General features: G+C 27.7%; 1 protein-coding gene across 10 annotated transcripts in view; it reads left to right on the top strand.

Annotated features, from left to right (window-relative positions):
• The window catches only part of Mical (Molecule interacting with CasL), a 55,017-nt gene that overhangs the window by 24,117 nt on the left and 6,392 nt on the right, over window positions 1-24,508 (top strand). For 4 of the 10 annotated variants that reach the window (XM_083103064.1, XM_083102741.1, XM_083102901.1 and 1 more), the window contains 14 exons: window positions 1,418-1,559; window positions 2,916-3,037; window positions 3,086-3,310; window positions 4,905-5,064; window positions 7,900-8,063; window positions 8,256-8,458; window positions 8,587-8,768; window positions 9,657-9,781; window positions 16,579-17,188; window positions 17,604-20,479; window positions 21,125-21,269; window positions 21,458-21,614; window positions 22,009-22,118; window positions 23,741-23,914. In XM_083103064.1, the coding sequence (XP_082959190.1) occupies window positions 1,418-1,559; window positions 2,916-3,037; window positions 3,086-3,310; window positions 4,905-5,064; window positions 7,900-8,063; window positions 8,256-8,458; window positions 8,587-8,768; window positions 9,657-9,781; window positions 16,579-17,188; window positions 17,604-20,479; window positions 21,125-21,269; window positions 21,458-21,614; window positions 22,009-22,118; window positions 23,741-23,914 (5,395 nt within the window). Of the gene's footprint in view, window positions 1-1,417; window positions 1,560-2,915; window positions 3,038-3,085; window positions 3,311-4,904; window positions 5,065-7,899; window positions 8,064-8,255; window positions 8,459-8,586; window positions 8,769-9,656; window positions 9,782-16,578; window positions 17,189-17,603; window positions 20,480-21,124; window positions 21,270-21,457; window positions 21,615-21,995; window positions 22,119-22,456; window positions 22,620-23,740; window positions 23,915-24,508 lie in introns of those variants that run through there. The other 6 variants (XR_014439513.1, XR_014439539.1, XR_014439544.1 and 3 more) reach the window with 6 other exon arrangements.

The raw sequence follows: 24,508 nt of genomic DNA, 5'->3' as shown, positions 1-24,508 counted from the left end.
AATTCTCTTTATCTGAAATTTTAAACAAAAAGTCTGAAGAATCAGAGAATTCTTTTATAAGATTTGAGTAGATTTATTGATATGATTCGCTGTCCATCAACGAAAATAATAATTTTTAACATATTTGTTTTTTTTATGATTTCAGTAATTTTCTATGCTATTAATCTACAGTACTGGCCAAAAATATATCACTTTTATGTTTTTTGAAAATAACAACTCAAAGTGAATAACTTAATTCAAAGTGTATATATTTCTGTCTAGTCACATATTTTAATAGGTATATAGATTACTTAACAATAGATTTTTTATTAAATAATGAACACAGCAACTTAAGAAACATTAATTAAATATATACACTTTGAATTAAGTTATCCTCAAAAAAAGGTGATATATTCTTGACCGGTATACTGTATAAATATTTTTTAATTTTATTTTAACAAACAACTATTATCTTGGCTAAAAAGATTCCATTTTTGTAAATAATTATTTTGGTTAGAAAAAAATATATACATAACTTTTTTTTTACATTTTGGATCTTTTGCCAAACAGATATTTTTTTAGTAAAAATATACACATGTACATAGAATTATAGTTTTTTTAGTAATATATTTAATAATATATAAATAATATATTAATAATATATAAATTTAATAATATATTTTATATAAATATAAATCAATCAGAAAGAAAATGTATGAATATGAGTAAATTTATATTTTTGTGCAAATATTAATTTTGTTTATATCCTTTTTTAAATTTTATTAAATATTGCTTACATATAATGATTCAAATGCCAAGTGCTACATCAAATCCGAAAAATAAAAATTGAGAAATAAGAATTTTTGTGTTTGCTTTCATTATAAGTACACATATAAGTGATTTAATTATGCAGTTCTGATTGACTTTAGAAATAGGTGATTCCAGTGTAGTTATATTGATTGATGATCAATCGCATTATCTGTATTTTAAATCTATTAATAAGTCGAAATCAAGTTTGAGTAGACTTGTATCACCTGACATCTCGACTACTGCCATATTAAATTTAAAATTAATATTTAATCATATTTAATAATATTTAATCTATTTAGCTTAATTTTTTCGAATTAATATTATCTATTAGTTCTGTTAAAATTTATTTTTTTACTTAATTTTCCAAAAGTTTATTAATTTTTAGACAAGCTTTGATAATAAAAAAAATTTGGATGAAAAATCTGATGAAAGATTTAATTTTTGAATTCGTTGGAAAACACTGCTTTATAATTACTCTTATATATAATAATATGAACTTTTCGATAAACTGTATCTATATTAATTGCTCTTTATGAAATATCGGCGATATTTGTTTGCATTATTTGTGGTATTTCGTGTGATCTTCGTTTGCGTTTGTGAAAAAGATTAATTTACCAATTATTCCTAGGACAGACAATCTAAGATACACATCGGTTACGAAAGAGGTAATGTGGACGAAGAATTTTCGGGTAGAATAAAAGATTTTGAAGATAAATTAAAAGGGACAACATCCTCCGAGAAAAAACCCAGAGATCTTTTACGCGCCATCGGTTTGTGCACATTTTTAATTTTTATTTTCTTTATCTAATTCCAATATAATTTTTTTTTATATCTACAGTTATACAGAATCTTTTAAAAATTCGGCAACGCTAAAATATCTCGAAAACAACTATTTATAATAAATAATATGTAAGAAACAAAGTTGTGTGGAGTTTAGAGTTAGAAAATCTATGGGTGATTAATAATTTGACTTTGAGTGAAGTTCTCCAAATTATATAAAGGTCAAAGTGAATTCTTAAATGGATACTTTTATTATTATTATTTTTTATATCATTTTTCATTTTAATTTTTATCATATTTTTATATGTGACGCCGAAATGTTTCCAAATCTTGTTGGTAAACAAATTTTAATTTTTAGATTTTTTTAGATTTTTTAAACCCTACAACTTCGCTTCTTACATATTTGTTATATATTGTTGTTATAATTGATTGTTTTCAAGATATTTTATGGCCGCTAGATTTTTAGAGGATATTCCCAGTAAACACTGTCATATTCATGTAATATAAAGGCAATAAAACGGAATGTAACAAGTAATATATATAAGTATTATTGTGGTAAGTTAATTGATTAATTGTGGTAAGTTATTTGATTAATTGTAATTTCTCATTCATAAATGTAACATGCAATATAACATATAACATATATTATATTATTGTCACATCGTAGTTATACTGCCTATAGACTTGATTCATATAGAATATTGATCACATATAAAGAGTTGATAATTATATAAATAATATAAATTATATGTATTTAATTTAAAATTCGGAATTTAATTTATATAGAAATTTCTATTTTTTTATTTCAGATAGATAATAAATAGAACGATTTCCCACTTATCCATCCAATTTTAAATTATCTGTTTAACATTCTGAGTCCCTCATTGAGATTGTGATTAGATTAGAAATTAAACTGACATAAATGAGATATATTTTAGATTTTATAGTACCATATAAAACAAATATATTTTAGATCTTATAATATCCTATTAGTATCCCTTTTTGTAATTGTTACATTTCATTGATTTAATGATGAATTCATTTCATGATGAAAAATTGAATACACGTTAGTTAAGTCTAGTTTTGTCGTGTAGTGGCAAAAAACACATAATAATATATTATATTGCATCAATGTTCTGTCACATTAATATTGTAATGTTGCACAACAGTACATATGACAGTTTTTTTATATCATATAGATAATTTATTATATTATTTGTTACTTCCATGTTATATTATTACAACAAACAATGTTTACTGGATAATTTACTAAAATTTATTTATTTACGTATCAAATCAACTAATGCCGTGTTACATCGAATAATAAGATACTATTGTATGTATAGGTAAGATCGAAAAGACGGACTGGAACGTAAAAGAAATCGAAAAAAAAATCGAAGAGAACAAGATGGGCCGTGGCATTCGTCATGATCGTGTAGAGAGAGTACCGAAGTGGAGTCGCGAGCAGGTTGGCAAAGAAACACGCAATAGCACTGACGTTTTCGCACTTTTTTAGATGTGTATATGTTTCATTCAGTTTTTAGCTCGGCAGATCAAGATGGAGAAGCGAGGCAACGATCAAAGGGACACCTACAGTAAGTACGCTGACATAGACAATACCCTGAAGAATATAGGCAAGAAGATCCGAGAGGGTAGCGCGCTCGGACACAATAAAGTTTCAGCCATGGCTGAGCAATTTTCGAATAAAAATCAGGATACGGAACCCAAACTACAGAAATCGGTAAATACGATCTTTACGATCTCCATAGGAAAATGGTCAACGCAATATTAGAATTTATATTTGTTGGTGTATAGGTGTCTATTTTGTGTATCTTATGCATATATATTGATTAACTTATAACAAGAACTCTTAATTCTTAATTATGAAATCTTTTAAGAAAGATGCAGGTCAGTTAATATTAATAATAAGATTGTATTTTTGAAGAAATAGTTAGATTGTATTTTTTAAATCAATTAATTAAATTTATTATTTTATAAATATGAATTATTTAGAAAATAGCATTCAAGATTAATCGTGCATATCGTGACTGAAATAATTATTTATAAATTAAAATTAGAATTGCTGAGATTAACAAAAGTTATATACATGATGGATCTGTTTTAATAACTAATAAGATATCTCAAACAATTGAAGCATTGAATTGAAGTTTATGAAAGATTCTTTTAGATAGAAAGTTAGAGGGTCAGAGATATAATTTTATATTTTTTTTCTATAGATAGAAATTAATTAATTTAGTTTTTATTTTTTAAATAAAAATTTATTTTTCTATTGCAGAATTTTATTCCTACTTTATTACAATTCAATAAAAATTTTTATAGAAAATATTTTCTATCTCAGATAATATCAGAAATATCTATAAATAATAATAAGTCAATATTCGTGTATATGCATACATATGCATATAATTCAAAATAATTATGCCCGTATTTTGTTTATAATTTAGAGTCAATGATGTAGACATGACGATGGAGAATCTGTATATATGCATATGTATTTGTATTTATACTCTTGATATGTATTTGTATTTGTATTTATACTTTTATGATAGCTTTATTTATTTGTCTCTAAGAAATTAAATGTATAAAATTATTTAAGAATCTCTTTCTTACGTCAATATATAATGGAATTATAATTTTATAAAGTAGCATTAGGATAATTACTACCCATAGATAAAAGAAATTAGCTAAAATTAATATAAAAAAATGATCTATAGCCGACAATTTACAACCATCCTTTCTCTTTGTAGTTACAAGAAGAGCAAAAGAGTTCGTTTGTTTTATTTAAGCGTGTGATATTTAAAGCTTCATGATTTAATGTGATAAATTACTGATTTTTTTTTAGAGTTTTTGTGCAGAATTGTTTATTATATACAGACCAAATTTTTATCTATGAAAATTATAAATATTAACATTAAAATAATAGTTGATAAAAAATATAGATTTTTATTTTAACAATTTATAGAAATAACTTTGAAAATAGCAACCTATATCAAAAATAATAGTAGCAAAGATACCTGTTTCTTTTCACTTATGTCTAGAAAAATTTTTCATAAAACTTTAATTATAGATATTTTAATGATTTAAAATATCTCAAAGTGTTATGAAATATCTCTATGTATCTGTCTACTTGTTTATGTATTCGTATGTGTGCATGTTCGTATGTGTTGCATAATTGATTATTGTGATAATAATAATAATAAGAATTGCTATCAAAACTTAAAAAATATCTTATTAATAGTTTTAACAATTTTTTATATGAAAAAGTATGTCATTAATAATTATTATACTAGTTTATGCAAATTTATTATTTATAGAATACTAAATCCACCATCGTGCTACCAGTGCAAGGAAGTTCGGAGATGTGCCACTTTTGCAATAAAAGGGTTTATTTAATGGAAAGACTTAGTGCGGAAGGCAAATTCTTTCATCGTGGTTGTTTTCGATGCGAATATTGCTCTACCTCATTAAGGATAGGTAATATTTGTATTTTTCTTATAATGTATTGCCCAGTAAACACTGATATAATGTTATATAAAAGCAATAAAACGGAATTACAAATAATATATATAAGTTATAATTATCGATAAATTATTGGTTAATTATAATTTCCCAGTTATAAATGTAACATATGTTCATATAATATATCGTTACATCATAGTTATATTCCATATAGAATTGGTTCATATAGAATATTGGTCATATATAGATTATTTAAATAAAATAAATTACATATATATTTAATTTATAAATTTGGGGTTTATATAGAAACTTATATAAAAATTTCAACTTTGTGTTCAAATAGGTAAATGGACTATTTTTCATTTACCTGCTGCATTCCAAATAATCTGTCTAATATTCTAAATCTTTTATTGGGATTATATTAGGATAAAATCACAAAAAAGGAATATACTTTTGATCTTACCTATTCTTTGTAGACTTTATATTCGTTTCATGATTAAAAATTGAATACGAATTAGGTCAATCTAGTTTTGTTGTATAGTATAGTCAATAATATTCTATTACATTAATTGTTATAATATTGCAAAATAGTACATCTGATATATTTTATATTATAGAAATATTTTGCATTTGTTACTTCACGTTATATTATTGCAACAGTGTTTACTGGGTAATTACAAAAATGTAGGAAAACGAATTTATATATAATCATTTTATTAATATAACGATACCAAAACTAACACGAACTGCTACATATCGACATAAATAAAACTAATATATATATATATATATATGTAAGTATATACAGGGTGTCCCATTTTAACTTGAACAGTAAAATATCTCAAAAACTAAGCCCAGCAAACAAAAATGTTTCAGACAAAAGTTGTATGGTTTCGAAGGGGCCATAAAATGGTACCATTGGTTTGACCTTGAAGAGTCATTTGAAGATCACGTGAAGGTCACTTCAATTTTTTTAAATGGAACACCCTATATATTTTTGCACATTCTTGTAGCTTATCTCGAGAGCTTTCCAAAACACTATAATTAAGTACCTTTTCGTTAAGTACTTTTTGAGTTATGAGGCTTGAAATAATTTCTTAATTTTACATAAACCGTAAAATATCTTGTAAAATATTCATTTTTCGATTATCTTACCTTAATACTTTTACGTACAAAATAATGAGAGGAATCAATTGGTGTAAAGAAAACACATAGTTGTTTTGAACAAAAAATATGTAATTTGCAATTAACAATTCCATATTTTTTCTTAAAAACAACTATGTGTTTTCTTTACACCAATTGATTCCTCTCATTATTTTATACGCAAAAGTATTAAGGTAAGATAATCGAAAAATGAATATTTTACAAGATATTTTACGGTTTATGTAAAATTAAGAAATTATTTCAAGCCTCATAACTCAAAAAGTACTTAACGAAAAGGTACTTAATTATAGTGTTTTGGAAAGCTCTCGAGATAAGCTACAAGAATGTGCAAAAATATATAGGGTGTTCCATTTAAAAAAATTGAAGTGACCTTCAAATGACTCTTCAAGGTCAAACCAATGATACCATCTTATGGCCCCCTCGAAACCAAACAACTTTTGTCTGAAACATTTTTCTCTCCCGGGCTTGGTTTTCGAGATATTCGACTGGATGGATTAAAATGGGCCACCCTGTATATATATATATATATATATATATATATATATATACACGTATTTACAGTACATATTTCTTAATATTTATATTATTTTTTTTAACAGTATTAAAATTTTGATCTTTATTTTCAAGTTCTCTTTAATCAAAAATAATTAATGAATCAACAAATAATCCAGTAATTAATTAATGAATTTAAGTTGGTGTTCACCTTTTGTTGAAGAAAATCTAAGTAAATGTTGACACTGGTAGTATTACAAATAGTAATACAAAGAGTAACATAATTATTACAAAAAGTATACTATAAATATTTTGAAATATAATTTTTTTTTATATAATGGAAGTTGATGTTCTTAAAATATGTTGTAAAACACAAAACAGACTCAATTTTTTCTGTATTTATCTATTTATTAGGATTTAAGGAATGAAATAACTTCTAAAAATTAACATTTATATTTGATTTTAAACAATTATCAAAATAATTATTATTAAAAAAATAGTTTAGACAAAACTTTTGATTTTTATGTACTTTATGATTTTCTCGATTTTTCAAAAATCTAATATTTTTAAAATACTTTCATTATTATATTATCTTAATATTCTATTATTATTTTTGTGAAATTTTTATCATATATAAATAATATTAAAAAGCTCTCTGATTTTTATTTAAAAAAAATGTGAATTCATAAAAATAATTATAAAATTTATGAAAATTAAAATATTATGAAAAATTAGATTTTTGGAAAATTCAAATAATTTTTTAATGTACATAAAAAACTAAAAAAATTTTAATTAAAATATATTTTTTATATATCATCATTTTGATGATAATTGCTTAGAATTAAATATAAACATTTTTAAAGGATTGTTTCACCCTAAATTCTAAAATAGGCACACACAAAAATTTTTGAAGGATTGTTTCACCTTTAATCCTAAAATAGGCACACAAAAAATTCATATTTCTTAGATTTTTGTGTAATTTAGCAATATATTTCAAGAGAATTACATCATTTTTGAACAGTTGTTACATGTTCTTTGTAAGTATTTATAAATTTTTGATTTATAAATTTTTATAATGTAACTTGTATCAATGTTTTAAACACAAAACTTACATAATACATATTTTTATTATGTTTTTGTAATTATATATTATCGGCAATAATTATGACATTCCTTTAATTTTATATTTCATAGGAAATCATACGTTTGATCGAGAAAAAAATGGAGGCCGCTTTTATTGTACTCAACACTTTGGATTATCTGGAACGATGAAGACTAGAGCAGAAAAGAAAAGAATTAATTTAGTGAATAAAGAAAATGTACCTAATGCTGGAATTACTTTGAAAACACCAGAAAAGGTATAACATCGAACGATTTTTTATAATGACATAACAAAAAAGCATCAAACGCTAAACATAAAATCCTAAATAAAACAATATTTTCTAAAGAATTTTAAAATCTAAATTTTACTGAAAATTTTAAATCTTACTATCTATTTAAAAACGATATTCTAATGAATATATATAAACATATATGCATATTTATATTAGGCTAAAATACCATTGGAAGGCATTGTTGGACTCGATCTCCTCGATCGTGGTCAAACTCCAGAGAGAATTGAATTTGAAAATCTAGCAGAAATGTCAGATCCTGAGGAAGCTCATAGTCAAATGGATGAGGATGAATGGACAGACAGAAATTTTGGTGTTTCTACTGCAGAAATGGGATCTAGTGATGATATTTCTGATATGAGGCAAGTTTTATATATATATATATATATATATATATATATATATATATATATATATATATATATGCAATATTCTTTATATTACATAGTTGTATAATATTTTAATATTAATGTTTAATTTTGATACACAGTGATTCTGATGAAGATGATGAAATATTTGAGGAAGCTATAGATCAGCCACTAACAACTGAAGGAACTCTCGAGTTAGCTAAGAATTGGACATTACGCTATTCTCATCCATATACTACAATCGGCCAATCGGATACTGGCAGCAACGAATATGAAGATTCTAGTGATGAATACACTAGCGAAGGTATCATTCAATCGATTTAGAATCAATAGATAATCTTAGAGTTTTTAGTTTTCTCATCGTTTCTTCTCAATAAATACATTTTGTTGTAGTAATATAACGTGGAAATAACAAATAATATAATGCAAATTACTTTTATATAAAACTAATATATCATACATATTATTTTGCAACATCACAACAATAATATATTATTGCAATATTGTTATATGGTGTTCCTTTCACTTGCTGCTATGCTAAACCATATTTAATTAATTCATACTCAATTTTTCATCATGAAATGAATATAAAGTTCGCAGGATGGCTACTAACATAAAATACATAAAGTATATATCTTTTTTGTCAGTTTAATTTTTAATACAATTCCAACAAGGGATTCAGAATATTAAACAGATTAGTTGAAATTGGACGAATAAATGTATGTATAAATAGTCTTTACTGCCTATTTGAAACAAAAAATTGAAATTTCTATATAAATTAAATTTCAAATTTTATAAATTAAACAACATAATATAAAGTTAAATAACATAATTTATTTTATTTATTTAATTACTATCTCTATATATGACCAATATTCTGTACGAACCAATTCTATATGGAGTCTATGATATAACAACAGTATATGTTATATTAAATATTTATGAATGGAAAAGTACAGTTAACCAGTTATCAATAATATATTCAATAATAATATATACATTCCATTTTACTGCTTTTATATAACATTATAATATAATAATATTTATTGGGTTAATATATCTCATTGTATTGTAGTTTTATAAATTTTATGTTCATACATCATCATATTACTAAGCGAAAATCTAATTCCAAATTTTATTTTCTTATATATTATAACTTATATTATTATATAACTTTTGATTTTTTTATTAGATGATGAAAGTGGAACTGCGACCGAAGACGAGGAGGACATACGCGCTCGAGAACTCCGAAAGCAAGAAGTATGGCTGAAGGTACCACCACGCAGCTCCGATACTGATACTGGCTCGGAAACAGAGGTGAAACATTTTCAAGACTCTATAGACTCTACTGTAGCTCAAGAATCACTCATTTCTTTCGAATCTAAAGTAATAGTACCCTCAGAATCCAACATGAATGCGAATGCTAATGAATCATTATCTGACAGAAACAATCTCGAAGAATCGCTAAAATCTTCCAACGAGGTTGCATTAACTTCTAGTGAATTAGCTTTAAGTATTCATAATCAGGACGCTATGACTTCCGCCGATAAAAATGGTACATCTCTCAATGTTGCTCCACAAACTTCCGAAAGTGTAATTTGCGTGACTAATTCGCTTTCTTCAATACTGGCCGATGCTGACGATAGTATCTCGAATTCAAACGGATCTTTAATTTGCTTTACAAATATTCCTGATAACAATTATTTAGACAAAGAAAACTGCAGCTCTGAGTACGAAAGTTTTGTGGACGAAAACGTTCAGCTTGATTTAAACAGTTCAGATAACAAAATAGATAGCAATAGTTTGCAAAATGATGTCAATGTTGATATGAGAAATTTTAATTCAAATCCTATTGATTTAATCATAAATGTTAATGATTCTAACTTAAATGATTTAATTAAGAATTCGTTAGATTTTTCTATAAATAATTTGGAAAAAGATTTTGTTGCACAAAATGAAGAAGCTGGTTTGGAACAAGTTGCGAGAATTACACTTGCGGATGCTACACCTTGCACTGAAGTAAGCAAGGATCCCAAGGTTTCTGATAACGAAACTATTCTGAATGTTGGTGATTTGCCGGGTGTGATCGCTTCGTCTTTGAATACAAATAAAAACTGTCCATCTTCTTTATCATCAGAGATATGTCAATCGATTGAGATATCCAATAACAATTCAGCCAGCAGCAATTGTTTAGATAATCTGGTAAAATACTCGAAATCTGATTTACTTGAAGAAACTGGCATACATAAACACGAAGATATTTGTGTAATTAACCAAAGTGAAGATAACAATTCTACGGACAAAAATAAGAATATTATCGTTGATGATAAAAATATTCATATGAGCGATATTGCTGACAAAGAAATTAACGTAAATGAAATAATACCAAAGATTGCTGCGAATATTGTACAAAAGTCGGTATACCCAACAGTAACAGTGACATCGCCATCTCCAACGCAGGAAATACAGCTTGAAGAACTACCTTTAGAAACTTCGAAATTATTAGTTCCCCTAGAATCGCATAATATTCCGGATCGCGACAATGCATTTGATAAGCTGAAACGCGATTTGCAACAACGAAAGGCAAGGAACAAAGCCGTAGGAAATGAACTTCGACCACTATCGATCGAAAGTGCCCGATTGAAAATGAATAAATATTTCATTGAGAATAAGAAGGTGATTTCGAAATGTCAATCGGCACGAAACGAAGCAACTGAAGACACATCTGAAATAGAAATGGTGAAGTTAGATATTAAGCCTAGATTATCCGGCAGGATAAATACAGAGGAAATGTTAAAGTATTTCGATAAGACAAATTCCTCGAGTAGTTGTGACAAATATAAAGTTTCCAACACAACTGGAGTCGCTATTGAGCAAAATGAACATCAAAAATTGAAAATTGATATCGAGGATGTAAACGATAAAACAATTGATCAACAATTTAATCAAATCGAAGCGCAGAATGAGATTACGGATATGGAAGATAACGGAATGGATTCTCAATCTCATTTGCCAGCATTTGAAATATGTAATGACAAAAAAGAAACAGCATTTGACAATTTAGATTTGATATATGATGATCTTGTCGAATTGCAACCTCATTTAAATGATATTGAAATTGATTATGTCGATCCTCTGACATCAGATCATAATGTTCCTAAATTAGAGGATTACAATACAGAAGTTTCATATTTAGATATAGATCTAGAAACTGTTTTGCTTATAGATGTAGAGAATAATCAATCTGAGAATAATCAATCTATTACGAATATAGAGAAAACAGAAAAAAATAATTCAATAAACAATATTTTGAAGAATGACATAAATAGCATACATAAAGAAAAAGAAGTTAATCTAAATTTAAGTAGCAGCCTAATAGATAATGATACAATTAATGATATTTTGCTTACAGATGTAGAAAATAATCAATCTGATTTTATGAATGATATAGAGAAAATAGAAAAAACTAATTCAATAAACAATATTTTGAAGAATGATGTAAATAACATACAAGGAGAAAAAGAAGTTAATGTAAATTTAAGCAGCCTAATAGATAATGATACAATTAATAAAGATAACGTAATTAATATTGATCTAGAGAGCAATACTTTAAATAGTGAAGCAAACGAAGAAAGAAAAGAAAATTCAATATATTTAGACAAAATTGTTCTGGATGATAATAATAAAAAAATAGCAAATAAAATAAATATTTTGGATAAAGATAAAGACTTAAATAAAAAATTATTTGAAAATAATACACATATTAATACACTGTCAATTGTTCCTTTGTTAAATAATAATACGGATAAAGCTATCAAACATAATATGATACATAAAAGTGATACGAATTTAAATGACAGTACACCGCAGTTTTTTAATAAAAACATTAAAACTAATTCTAAATCATTGCCTGTATTAAAAGATACAATATATGAAGATGTATTCGCGGCAAAAGTTACAATTGTGGACAAAGTAATGGATGCAGCTGCCCACGCTATAGATACAAAGATTGCGAATGATAATTCAATACAAAACTGCATTGGAGAAGTTCCTAACAGATTGGAACAAAAGAATTTGTCCATTGGCGATCTTTCTCAAAATGATGCAACTACAACTCCTAATTTATTTACAATTGCTCATACTGAACTTTCTCCGCCTGAAATCCCAGTAAGAAAAAAATCTGTAAAAAGAAGTTTGAAACCTTTATATCAAAGTCAAGATGTCGAGAATATATCGAAACAAAGTCAAATTACGCCTGAAATCCCGGCAAGAAAAAAGTCTGCAAAGAAAAACTTAAAATCTTTAAGTCAAAATCAGGATGTCGAAGATATATTGAAGCTACAAGATCAAACTGTCAACAATATTTCAAAATTATGTGAGAATAGCAAATTTAATCAAAATGATAATAATGTTTCTAACTTTCAAAATCAGATTACTGAGGAATTCTCAGAAATTAAAACTAAAGGTATAAAAGATGTTACATTACCATGCCAAAGTATTAGTAATATCTCCAAAATAAATCAGGATATTTCAACTATTCAAAACCATGATATCAAGAGCGTTCAAAAACCCCTAAGATTAAATGTCAAAAAATTACAAAATGAGGATATAACGGATTTCTCGAATTTACACAACGAAATTAAAAAGGATAGCGTGAATGTAACGACAACAGAAAATCGAAATATTGCAGATATAAAGTTACAAAATCAAAGCAAAAATATACCATCGATTCAAAAAACTCATTCTACAAATCGTTTGTCAAATAAATCAGAGGAATTTACAAAATCTGTTTCTCATAGTAGCAATTCGAAAAAAGACAAATGCGTAATTTCGTGATATATTGATATAAAATCATGTTTCAAAATTTTATATTTTATAATAATGTTTTACTTACAAAAGCTTAACTTAAATTATATTTGTATTAATTATTGAAGTTAGGATATATAATTTTCTATCATTTTTTGATATAAAAAGCTTAAAAAAGATATAAAAGTTTAGAAGATTGAGCTTTTTGGATATTGTCTTCAAAGTTTAGAAAGAAATATGTTTTTAAGAAATATATATAAATAATTGTTGAATTATTACGAAAATAGTTTTTTATTTTAATTAAATTTTAGAAAATACAATTAGCAAAATTTTATTCTTGTATGATTCAAGTAACATGAGAAACTTAATTTTGTGGCAAAATATTAACAATTAAATATTATTACAATTTAATATTAATAATTAAAAAATTGATAAATATACATAAAAGATTATATCTTCCTGAGAGTATGTATTTTGTATATGTATATACAGGGTGTTCGGAAATTCAACCGACAAATTTTCAGAGATTGTCGGGGGCACCATAAGAATCATTTTTTGCAAATGAACCTGGGGTCGGAAACGTGTCATTACATCGCTACGGCATACGGAGTGTTCGAAAGAGTCGGGACCTCGAAATATCACAAAAAATAAGTTTTACAAAAAATTGTTTCAAACAAAAGTTGTAGGGTGTAAAAAGGTCTATTTACTGGCGCCATGTGTTTGACCTTGGATGACGTCGCCAAGGTCACGACAAGGCCTTGAATTTTTGAAGGGCTACAAGAATATGCAATAAAAAGTGGAGGGTTCCATTTCAAAAATTCAAGGTGGCCTTGTCGTGACCTTGGCGACGCCATCCAAAGTCAAACACATGGCGCCAGTAAATAGACCTTTTTACACCCTACAACTTTTGTTTGAACCAATTTTTTGTAAAACCAATTTTTTGTGATATTTCGAGGTCCCGACTCTTTCGAACACTCCGTATGCCGTAGCGATGTAATGATACGTTTCCGACCCCAGGTTCATTTGCAAAAAATGATTCTTATGGTGCCCCCGACAATCTCTGAAAATTTGTCGGTTGAATTTCCGAACACCCTGAATACATATGGAAATACGTACATATGTATATATGTATGTATATACATATATATATATTTTTTTTTTTTACATATACAGAGTAAAATTCTAAACTCTTCTACACGTATTCTTTGAATTTACATGTAGCAGGCATTTTTGCTTTCCGTGATATATTACTTTAAAAAATATTTCATTTTTATTCTTGATTCTATCTAGTTTTCTTATTATTACTCGTGGTATTCTTCTTTATTGACATTTTTATATTTGTGTATGTTATCTCTTGAGTATGATTGTTATATTATTTTATCAACGAATATAAATATAAAAAATTAAAAATAAATATAATTATACAGTTTAACATGAATGACCAACTTTTTAAAGTGATTAATTAGGGTGTAATTTTTTATGTATATTTATCAAAAAGTCTAATATTAACAATGAAAATATGGCATATAAACAAACTTTCGATAACTCAACAACAAATCAACTTCAAATTGAGAGAGAGAATTTATATATATTTATATTGTATACTAGCTCAGTGCAATAATACTATATGTATATTATATAATTGATTATTGAGTATCGCGATTATTCTGTATTTTGTATGTATGAATGAAATTATCAATGAAGTTATCTGATTCTTGTCCGATTTGCAATTTTAAATTTCTGCAGATTTACGAATCTATAGGTTTTATTTTTTTCACACTTAGAAGATTGAAAATCTATAATTGTATTCCACGATTCATAATTTTATGCGTGGATATTTATATATATCACTAATATATATATTGTAATTTTGCTTTTAAATTGTGATTTTAAACTTGAGAAAACTGTGAGATGTGTTAATAAAGTAGACAAAAAAGAAACATGTGTATAAATCTTGGCTGGTGATTGACTTATTGATTTTCAAAAGGGGTAATTTTTAATCAACTATAAGAAGCACTAAAGAAAAGGTAATCATTTTATTGTGTATGAATGGAGTGTTATTGAACTAATTTATCATTAACAGACTCAAAACATTAATCGTTTGTGTTTGATTTAGTGCTCGTGTTAAAAATAGTTTACTCACCAATTTTGACTAATTTGTTTAAAGATTACCACCAGCCGATACTTTATTAAATGTCTCACCACATTCTCATTTTAATTACAAAACTTAAATCTTGTTATATAAATTTGATACATATACCAGAATATAGTTACATGTATACAAAATAAATATATTATATAATGCATTTGTTCAACATTAAGAATGAATAACAAATCTTTTTAACAAATTTTTGAATATTTCCTTTAAAGATTTTAAATTATAACAATCATAATATGATTGATATACTGATGTTTTTGCAATACTTAAACATTTAACATAATTCGAGTAAATCAACACGAACGAAAATTAGCCAATGAAATGTAAGATTAATTTAAATATTAACTTACATACAGGATGTCCTATAGAAAATTACTGAAAGTAATTAGTTATTATTTTTAAAAGCATATAAAGAGCAGAAAAAGTAAAATATCTTTATATGCAAATAAAATTGCTAAGCCTCTATTAAAAGATATTTTACTTTCCCTGCTCTTCATATGCGTTTAAAAATAACTACTAATTATTTTCAACAACTTCTGAGATACTCTGTAATTACTAATTAGTATTGCTATGTAATTCCAGAAATGCTCTTATATTTTGCGTGAATGCGTGCGTGTCTGTTGCAACATATAAGATTGAAAGAAAATAATTATCTTTTGATATTATTTGAATCAGTTTTTGAACATTTATAAATACATAATATAATAATATAATGTGATAAACTTTGGCTTTATTTTTTTCCTTTAATTAGTTTACTTTTTTATATTTGTTTTATGTTTTTTATATCTAAATCCTTATCATTTATCACATAACATATACGATTGACTTAAAAGAATAAGTTTAAACTAATGTACTTTTGTAAACAAAAATTTTGCGATATTTTATAACTAGGCCATAATATTTTAGCCATAATATAGCACTAATTTAGGCAACACTTACAGAAATAACATTTTCATTAATGCATTTTAAAACATGTATTAATTTACACACAATAATAAAATTGCATCCAATGCATACTACAAGCAGAATATTAGCATATTTGTGGCTCTTTTTCACATTCGTTCTTTATACTAATTTACTAAAACTTAACTAACATCTAGCTATATATCCTACTATAATATTCATTCAACACAATCATTTTATTTCGCAGGTTGCTTCATCGGAGGACGCATCGACTGAAGAAAGTGCAGAAAATTCTGCAACAGAGATCTCGACTGATTCAGAATTCGATCACGATGAAGCAACTCCGACACAGCACGAGATTCCTGAAATCACTATCAATGATTCGTACGTGCGGAAAACAAGAGGTACTTACGTCGAGCCGAAGAAAGTGCAGATCAAGAGCAAGATGATCTCTTCGATCAATAGCAACCTAAAGCAGGACAAGAAGCAACAAGATATTAGCAACGAGCAGCTCATGAAGGACAATCAAGTTAAATACGAGCCGAGTAAGGAGGTGAACTGCAACGTGTCGACTGCTGTCGATACGAATATCCGAACACCATTGCTGAACCCACGAAAGGGGGATTATCTTTTGAATCGCACTCATTCCACCGGAGGAATCGCCTCGAGACTCTCTTTAGAGTTGAAAAAACGTTATTTACTGGGTGGATCGGTTTTGAGTGGTTCCGTTGTAAAATCAGGCTCGACGTCGAATGTGGATACGAAACTGAGAAACTTCACTGATGCGATCTCTCAGCATCAAAAGCTGTTAAATCCAGCGCCGGAACCCAGTCCTACCATGCAAGCATTTCTCCAAGGTATCTTTTTAGTTTTATATTATGTAGTTATGGTTTTATATCACATATTTTTGTGTATAGATAGCCAATTGTGTATGAGGTTGCTTATCAATAATTGTTGATTATAATTGTTGGCAACATGACAGCGATATTAATATTAATCATATATATATATATATATATATATATATATATATATATATATATATATATGTATACAGTTTCAATGTTTTATCTTAGTAACATATTTTCTCTTTATAATATCTTAATTTTCGGATATTTTACAAAACATATTTTCTGATACATTGAAATAATACTATATGATTTGTTTTATTGATTAAAAAGTATCTAGAAAATCGGAATTTTTCTTTTTCTCAAAAAGTATTATATGCATAATATTATATAATTATATTAAATTATATATAATTTTTTCAAGGTACTAGTAAGCTGCGAGCCAACAATGCGCCGCTTTCTCCATTATCACCTACAATTTTATTTTCACGACAATTCTCAACTGATCGCTGCCGAAATTTATCAAACGATATTGCATACAAGCCGACAACTCCGACAGAAAATCCGTCCAAAGCGCAGCAATTACCTGATTTAGTAAAGGAATCCAGTATTTTGAAATCAAAGACAGCACCTAATATCTGTGGTGAGTCTTCGATAAAAGACAAAGAATTAATCGACAAACCAGGGTTTCTACATCAAACTAATAATTTGACCAAGGATTCCGTAGAAGATATGAAAAACTCGCAGAATACAGAGAAATTACTTTTAAGCAACACAGAAGAAAGTAATGGTTTCAGACCGCGTAGTCCTCTTCATGAGACGTCCATTGTTGTTCCGCAAGTAGATTGGAACAAGAAGAACGAGGATAAAGATGCCAGTTCGGGCGACTCTGAGATAGATAGTGATTCTTTATCTTCTTCTGATTCCAACGAAGCGATTGAGAATGACGAATTTGTCGCTATAAATCTTTCGCCGCCTAGATTACAGATTCACAGTACTGATGGTGATCTTCTACTGGACGAAAGAGTTGATCGATACAAACCGATCGATTATGATCCCGACGATGGTCAGACTTTCGAGCCAGATTCTATCGAGGTCTCCTTCCTGCAGGATCGCCGATTAATTGATTCATCGAATATCGACTCATCAATAGACAATGCACGCACTATTGAAACACTAAATAATAATATGGAACAATTAGACCTGCGGGACAATAAAAAAGATTGCAGCAGTTCTTCCGAAGTTTCGGCGATATCCAACAAACAAGATGATTCCGAAGAGAATGATATTACCACTGCGGCATTTACTGAGACAGAATTCTCGGAATGGGCTCGCGATGGGGAAGCTTTAGTCTCTGACGATCTCCGCGACGTAGAACTCGACATTGATCCTAATTTTATTACTATACGAAGAAATAACGCAAAGTTGACTTCCACACCTGTCAAAATCGCAAAAGAGGAGGACACAGAACTTGACTATTCTAAGATTGACCGGTTAATCGATCAAAAATACCCAAACAATAGTACATCGAAATTATTGATCAATGGCGAGGATATTAATTACATGGATACGGACAATGAGTCACTGCTAGATGACAGTCTCCAAGACGCTTCCAATATCGCAATGTTGAGAAACCGAGGCTACATCGAGTTCGTAAACGTTAAGACGATTCTTCCTGATATCCCATCGTGCAATTTATCAATCGCTGATGCGCCAATAGCAAAGTTGGACTTGGAAAACGATTCCTACAGCGAAGAAGAAGAAGGCTTCAAGGATGCTAATGTGATTGAGATTGATCCTATTACTATGGAGGATGTGATTAACAAGCTAAACGAGCCTGTCATGAATAAATCATCAATAAGATCAGAAATTCAAACAACCGAACAACAAGGCGAAGAACAAAGTGAAGAGAAGTTTGAGAAGAACACAACGCAAGAGCCATTGGTAGAAGCTATTAACAAGGAATTATTTCAATCGATGGAGGAAGATAGTTTATTGATAATGGAGCAGGCAGAAGACACAACAACTAGCGAAGTCGTTACTATACTCGCCAGTCCGGTTAATCCTCAGGTATCTATAGTTCCTCTAGAAGTGACGGAAAAGCGCGATGAGCCAGCTAAAGCGGATTCCAATAATCCAGATTATTTAGAATACGTAAAAAGGCTGCAGTTTAGAATTGCGGAATTTAGCAATGCGAAAGATTCTATTGATGTAAGAAAATCGAAGCGGAAAAACTCGAAGAGCATGGCACAAACTGCGGAAATAATTACCGAAGAGATTAAGTGTCAGGAAACAACAGCTGCAAACAATAGTAGTATTAATTCACCGGCGACCTCGAGAAAGCTTGAAGAAATCACCAGAGAGCGATCGAAGCAGAAGAATGTCATTCAGGATCTCTTGATGGATAAGGTTGAGGCTCACAAGCAAAAGTCAGCCGAAAAAAAGGCTCGAAGAGCTGCTAGAGCTTCATCCTTTACCACAATGCTGTCGCCGATGAAACAGGAGTCATCTAATGTTTCTTCCATTGGTAACAAGTTTGTGCCTGCTTCTATAATATCAACAAACAGTCCAGCTGGCACTTCCGACGAGACAAATAAATTGCTGAATTCTTCAGCGTCTTCACGCTCTCATGAGCAATGTGATCAAGTAGAAACCAAAGAACAAAGTCCAAAGAAGACCGATCAGTTAAACGAATTGCGAATGACAGACAAAAGACCGACTAGTCTAGAAGATATCTTCAAGACGCCAATCGCACCACCAAGATATAAGAGCGAAGAGGCAAGAAAAACAGCCGAAAAGGCCAGGCAGGATGCCAGAGAACGAGCCAGAATGAAGAGTGACGAGGATCTAGGTTTAAGTCCCGAAGATAGAATCAAGGAATTAAGAATGAAGGTGACTCGCAGGCAACTTTCGATGGATGATGCGAGAAGTGATGATACGTCAGAAATTGAAAGAGCTAAGTCCTCCTATTTCAGCGCAACAGATAATTCCAAGTTGAAATTGCAAACCAGTAAGAGTACTGACAATATGAAGAATATCGCGAAGAAGATAAATTTTCAGAAATTGCCCGCGGCTAGCGCGAAATCAATGGACGAATTGTTGAATACCGCAGGTTTATCGTGTTCAGATAACAATAGTGCAATAATTAAGAGAGATAAAAAGAAACCGAAAGATTCAGAGAGAAGAAAAAGCATTATACAAGCAGTATCAGATTTTTTCTTCAAAAAAGAAACCACTCCATCACCTACCCAGAAAGACAAGCTGTCAATGTTTCGACTGACTTCGAAATCAAAAGGAAAAGTGAGTATTATTGCTGATGTAAATTATTTATAAACACCTTAAAATTATTTATAAACACTAATAATCAATATTAATTCTCTTTGACAATTTTTGACATTTTGTCCGTTTATATTTAACTTCTTACGTTTTTATATCATTAAAAAGAGTCACATTCAAGAAACGTTTGTATTATTATTGTATTTTGTACTTTATTACTTTTATGCGATTCGCAACATGCTTGTTTTTAGGCTTAAATATTATTTTTGTGAACTATTTTATTAAGATTCTCACGAATTGTTAATTTTTGATTCAATATAAATATATTGTACGTAAGCTATTTGTTCCTTGAGTTTGTCTATTATTTTGTTCAACAAAGCAAATCTATAAATATTATAATTGTCAATTTTTATGATATATATATTTTATAAAATATTTTATAAAATGTTTTAATATTTTACAATATTTTATATTTGATATTTTTTAATATAACATTTATTTTTCCTAGATTTTTATTGGTGATAGCTCTATTATTATTTTATTTTATTAAAAAATCTTATTTATTATTATTTATTACTTATTTTAAAATCTTATGATTGTAACGTTCAAAATAATCATTTAATTTTTTAACTTTATTTTTTCTAATTGATATTTTAAAATTCTTTACAGTTCGACAAAATGGTCTCATCAAAATCTGATACAAGACCTAAAAGCATGTGTGAAGACATACTTGTACGAAATTTTCTCACTGAAAATTCACCACCCGTGCCACCACCACCACTTAATTACTCCGTATCTACCAGTCAAGTATCAGGTACGAATTATTTTTATTCGCTAATTTTACAAATATAACATATTATATAATTGTTCAACTTAGCAAAGTGTATTTGTGTGATATGTCTAGATATATTTATTATATTTATAATGATAATAAAAATGCATGAATTCCATTGAATCATTAGAAACAAAATATTATATAATATAGCAAAACAAAAATTTTAGAAATTGCAGACAACAGTTTGTCGGATGACGATACAAAAACGGCTGCTTTGTCGACATCGTGTACACAAAAAGTTACTGTAACTGAAGAATCGTGCAATAGCGTTCCACGTAAATCAAAGTCTGCTAAAAAAGTAGCTAGACAAGCCCAATTAAAGAGGTAAAATTATACTCATGTAAAATCCAAAACAATTAAAAGAATAACTCATGCTCAATTAAATACACTAAATTTTTTAGAAAAATATTAGAAAAACTTTTACAATAATTAAATATAATACAATAATATGATAGTCATTTTACTTATGAAATGTTTCGAAACTATTCTTCATGACGAATATATAGCCGATTTTTTTTTAAATCTTAAAATATCAAAATACCAAAATCTTTGTATATCTATTTTATAATTTTATAATTTTTTAAAATCTGTAGAAGATATTCTCTCTAATAAATTAAACGAGTTAAATTTTATTTCATCATTCTTGGCGTTTAATATACAAATGTTTAGGAAAGCAGCTTTAACTTGAAAACATTGTTAATATAGATATATTTTAAAGATTACGTATGGCTCAAGAAATACAAAGAAAATTAGAGGAAACTGAAGTGAAACAGAAAGAATTGGAAAGCCGAGGTGTAAGTGTCGAGAAAGCACTACGTGGTGAAGGAGGTAATATATTTTTATGTACATACGCATACGAAGATCCTGATCTTTTCAAAATTAAAAAAAAAATATTTTAAATTTTGTTATAGTTAAAGCCCATAGCATGGCGTTCCTAAGATTGAGTAGTCAACATGTGGAATAACCAAGTGTTTTTAGTCAATTTTAGGGTGACTAATAAAGGCTGATCAAACTTAGAAATTAAAAGAATCCCCTCGAATTTTAACTAGTCAATCTTAGGTGTGAATGAATTCGGGCTTTGTCTATTAAAAAATAAAAGCAAGATTTTTGACTTAATGTTTTTATTGTTAACATAAAGCTTTTTTTTAATTACTTTATTCTTGTAGTTCATTGTCCTTAAGGGTAATTATGTATAAAGTGGGCAACCTCACAGATTATTTTGATCTTAATATATGTTGTTAAGGTCATCGTTCTGAATCGTCCTAATCCAAAATTCGCGCAGCAGTCGTGCTTCCTTGAGAATTTATGAAACATTGAAGCTTGAAAAATGTAAGTAGAAAAATGGTAATTATTTAGAGATAGGGATCATCTCTCGATTTCAATAATTTCGAAACATGTTATCAAGGTCATTATCGTAACTAATGTTGTGAAAATTTTTGTTTGGCGTTATTTATTAAAAACTTTATTAACAAAGAAAGTATAATGAATAGTATGTCATTTTTTTGACCGATATTTTCAAGTGACATATTTTCAAGATCATTCATCATCAAGAGGGTTGAAGGCCTCTTTCCCTACACCTCCTTCCTAAAAACTAACTTAACTCAAACATAATTTCAATGTAAAATCAGAAATACATATTTATTTAAATATTTATTTTTTATCTTTAATGCTTCATATTCTAATCAAACTTCAATGCTTCATAGCTTCTCAATGAACCACTGCTGCATAGTTTTGGATCATAATGACTCAGGATGATGATCTTAACAACATGTAAGATCATGATCATCCGTGAGGTTGCCCACTTTATGCACAATTACCATGTAATTATAAATATGTAATTTTTTACGTCATATATATATTAGAACATGCACATGCAAGGCACATATCAGACTTAGATGGCCTCATTATAGTTATATTTAGGATGGACTAATAAAATTCGAAGTGATTCTTTTAATTTCTAACTTTAACCAGCTAGTTAGTCATTTCTAGGATTGACTAATACATCAGTCGAAAGTTGAAATACAAAACTACTTCGATTTTTGACTAAAATGCTTGTTCTGCACATTGACCTCTTAATCCTAAGAGCGCCCGTGCTACGCAGACTTTGACTATAACAAATATATTTAATATTATATATACATATGTAGATGAGTATGTAGATAAGTATGTGAATGAGAGAAAAAAAAAATATTTAAACTTTTTGCTCTCATCTATAAATGTAATGTAATTTATGAATCATAAATTCTAATTTTTATTTTGTTCAATATATATTGATAATCTTTTGTTTCACATTTTTTATTTGTTAATATAATATAATATGTAATAAAATTTTTTATTGGAATATTACATTTATTTTAAAATAAATATGATAGAGAAAAATAAATATATCATGCATTTTATATAAAAGGGAAAAGAATACAGTTTGAAAAGTTATATGTAATTTTATTTAGATTGTTCCAATCATGAAGAAGCTGATTTACTTAGAGAATGGTTTGATCTTATGAAGGAACGCACAGAACTGCGTAGATATGAAAAAGAGCTTCTAGTACGCGCACAAGAAGTTCAATTAGAAGATCGTCATGAACGATTGCAACAAGAATTGCGTGAACGTTTGGCTAATGATGGTAAATATTTTTCTTTCTAATTCATTAATCTGTATAAGATAATTACAATTAATTACAAAATATATGAAAGGTCTTGTACAAGGGATGAATATAAAATATCCTGCTAATGATGTAGATATAAATGATACTTTTTTTATTCAAAAATACAGTATACAACTAACAATGAGTTCATACAGCATTTACAGCAAGGAAATATTAAAATAACTTACAATGTATATATTATAGCCATTATTAATAATTTTCTTGTTCATTTCTATAATTTATTTTTCCTTTTTTTTTTTGTAAAATATTGCTTACATCTTTATAAAACATAATTCAGCTTTTTATGTATTAATATAAATTTCTGAATCTATATTAGAAAATAATAATTGAAATATTAAATTAACATTAATTAATAATAATTTTAATTTAAGATTTATTGATTTATATATAATTTATATAAGATATTTCACACATTGAAAATTTTAAATTGATGCGGCTAATATATAGTAATTTTCTATAGAAATATTTCCTGTAAAGAGAAATTCAATATGATATTTTTTTCCTTAAAACTTTGCTACTAAATATAAAGATTAATAAAATCATTATAAGGAT

The sequence above is a fragment of the Camponotus vicinus genome, unplaced genomic scaffold, assembly GCF_025532165.1.
Source record: "Camponotus vicinus isolate PSW18456_S1 unplaced genomic scaffold, iyCamVici1.0 SCAF_1, whole genome shotgun sequence".
Lineage (NCBI taxonomy): Eukaryota > Metazoa > Arthropoda > Insecta > Hymenoptera > Formicidae > Camponotus > Camponotus vicinus.
Note: the sequence above shows the minus strand (reverse complement) of the source record. Positions and strands in the feature narration are given on the sequence as shown.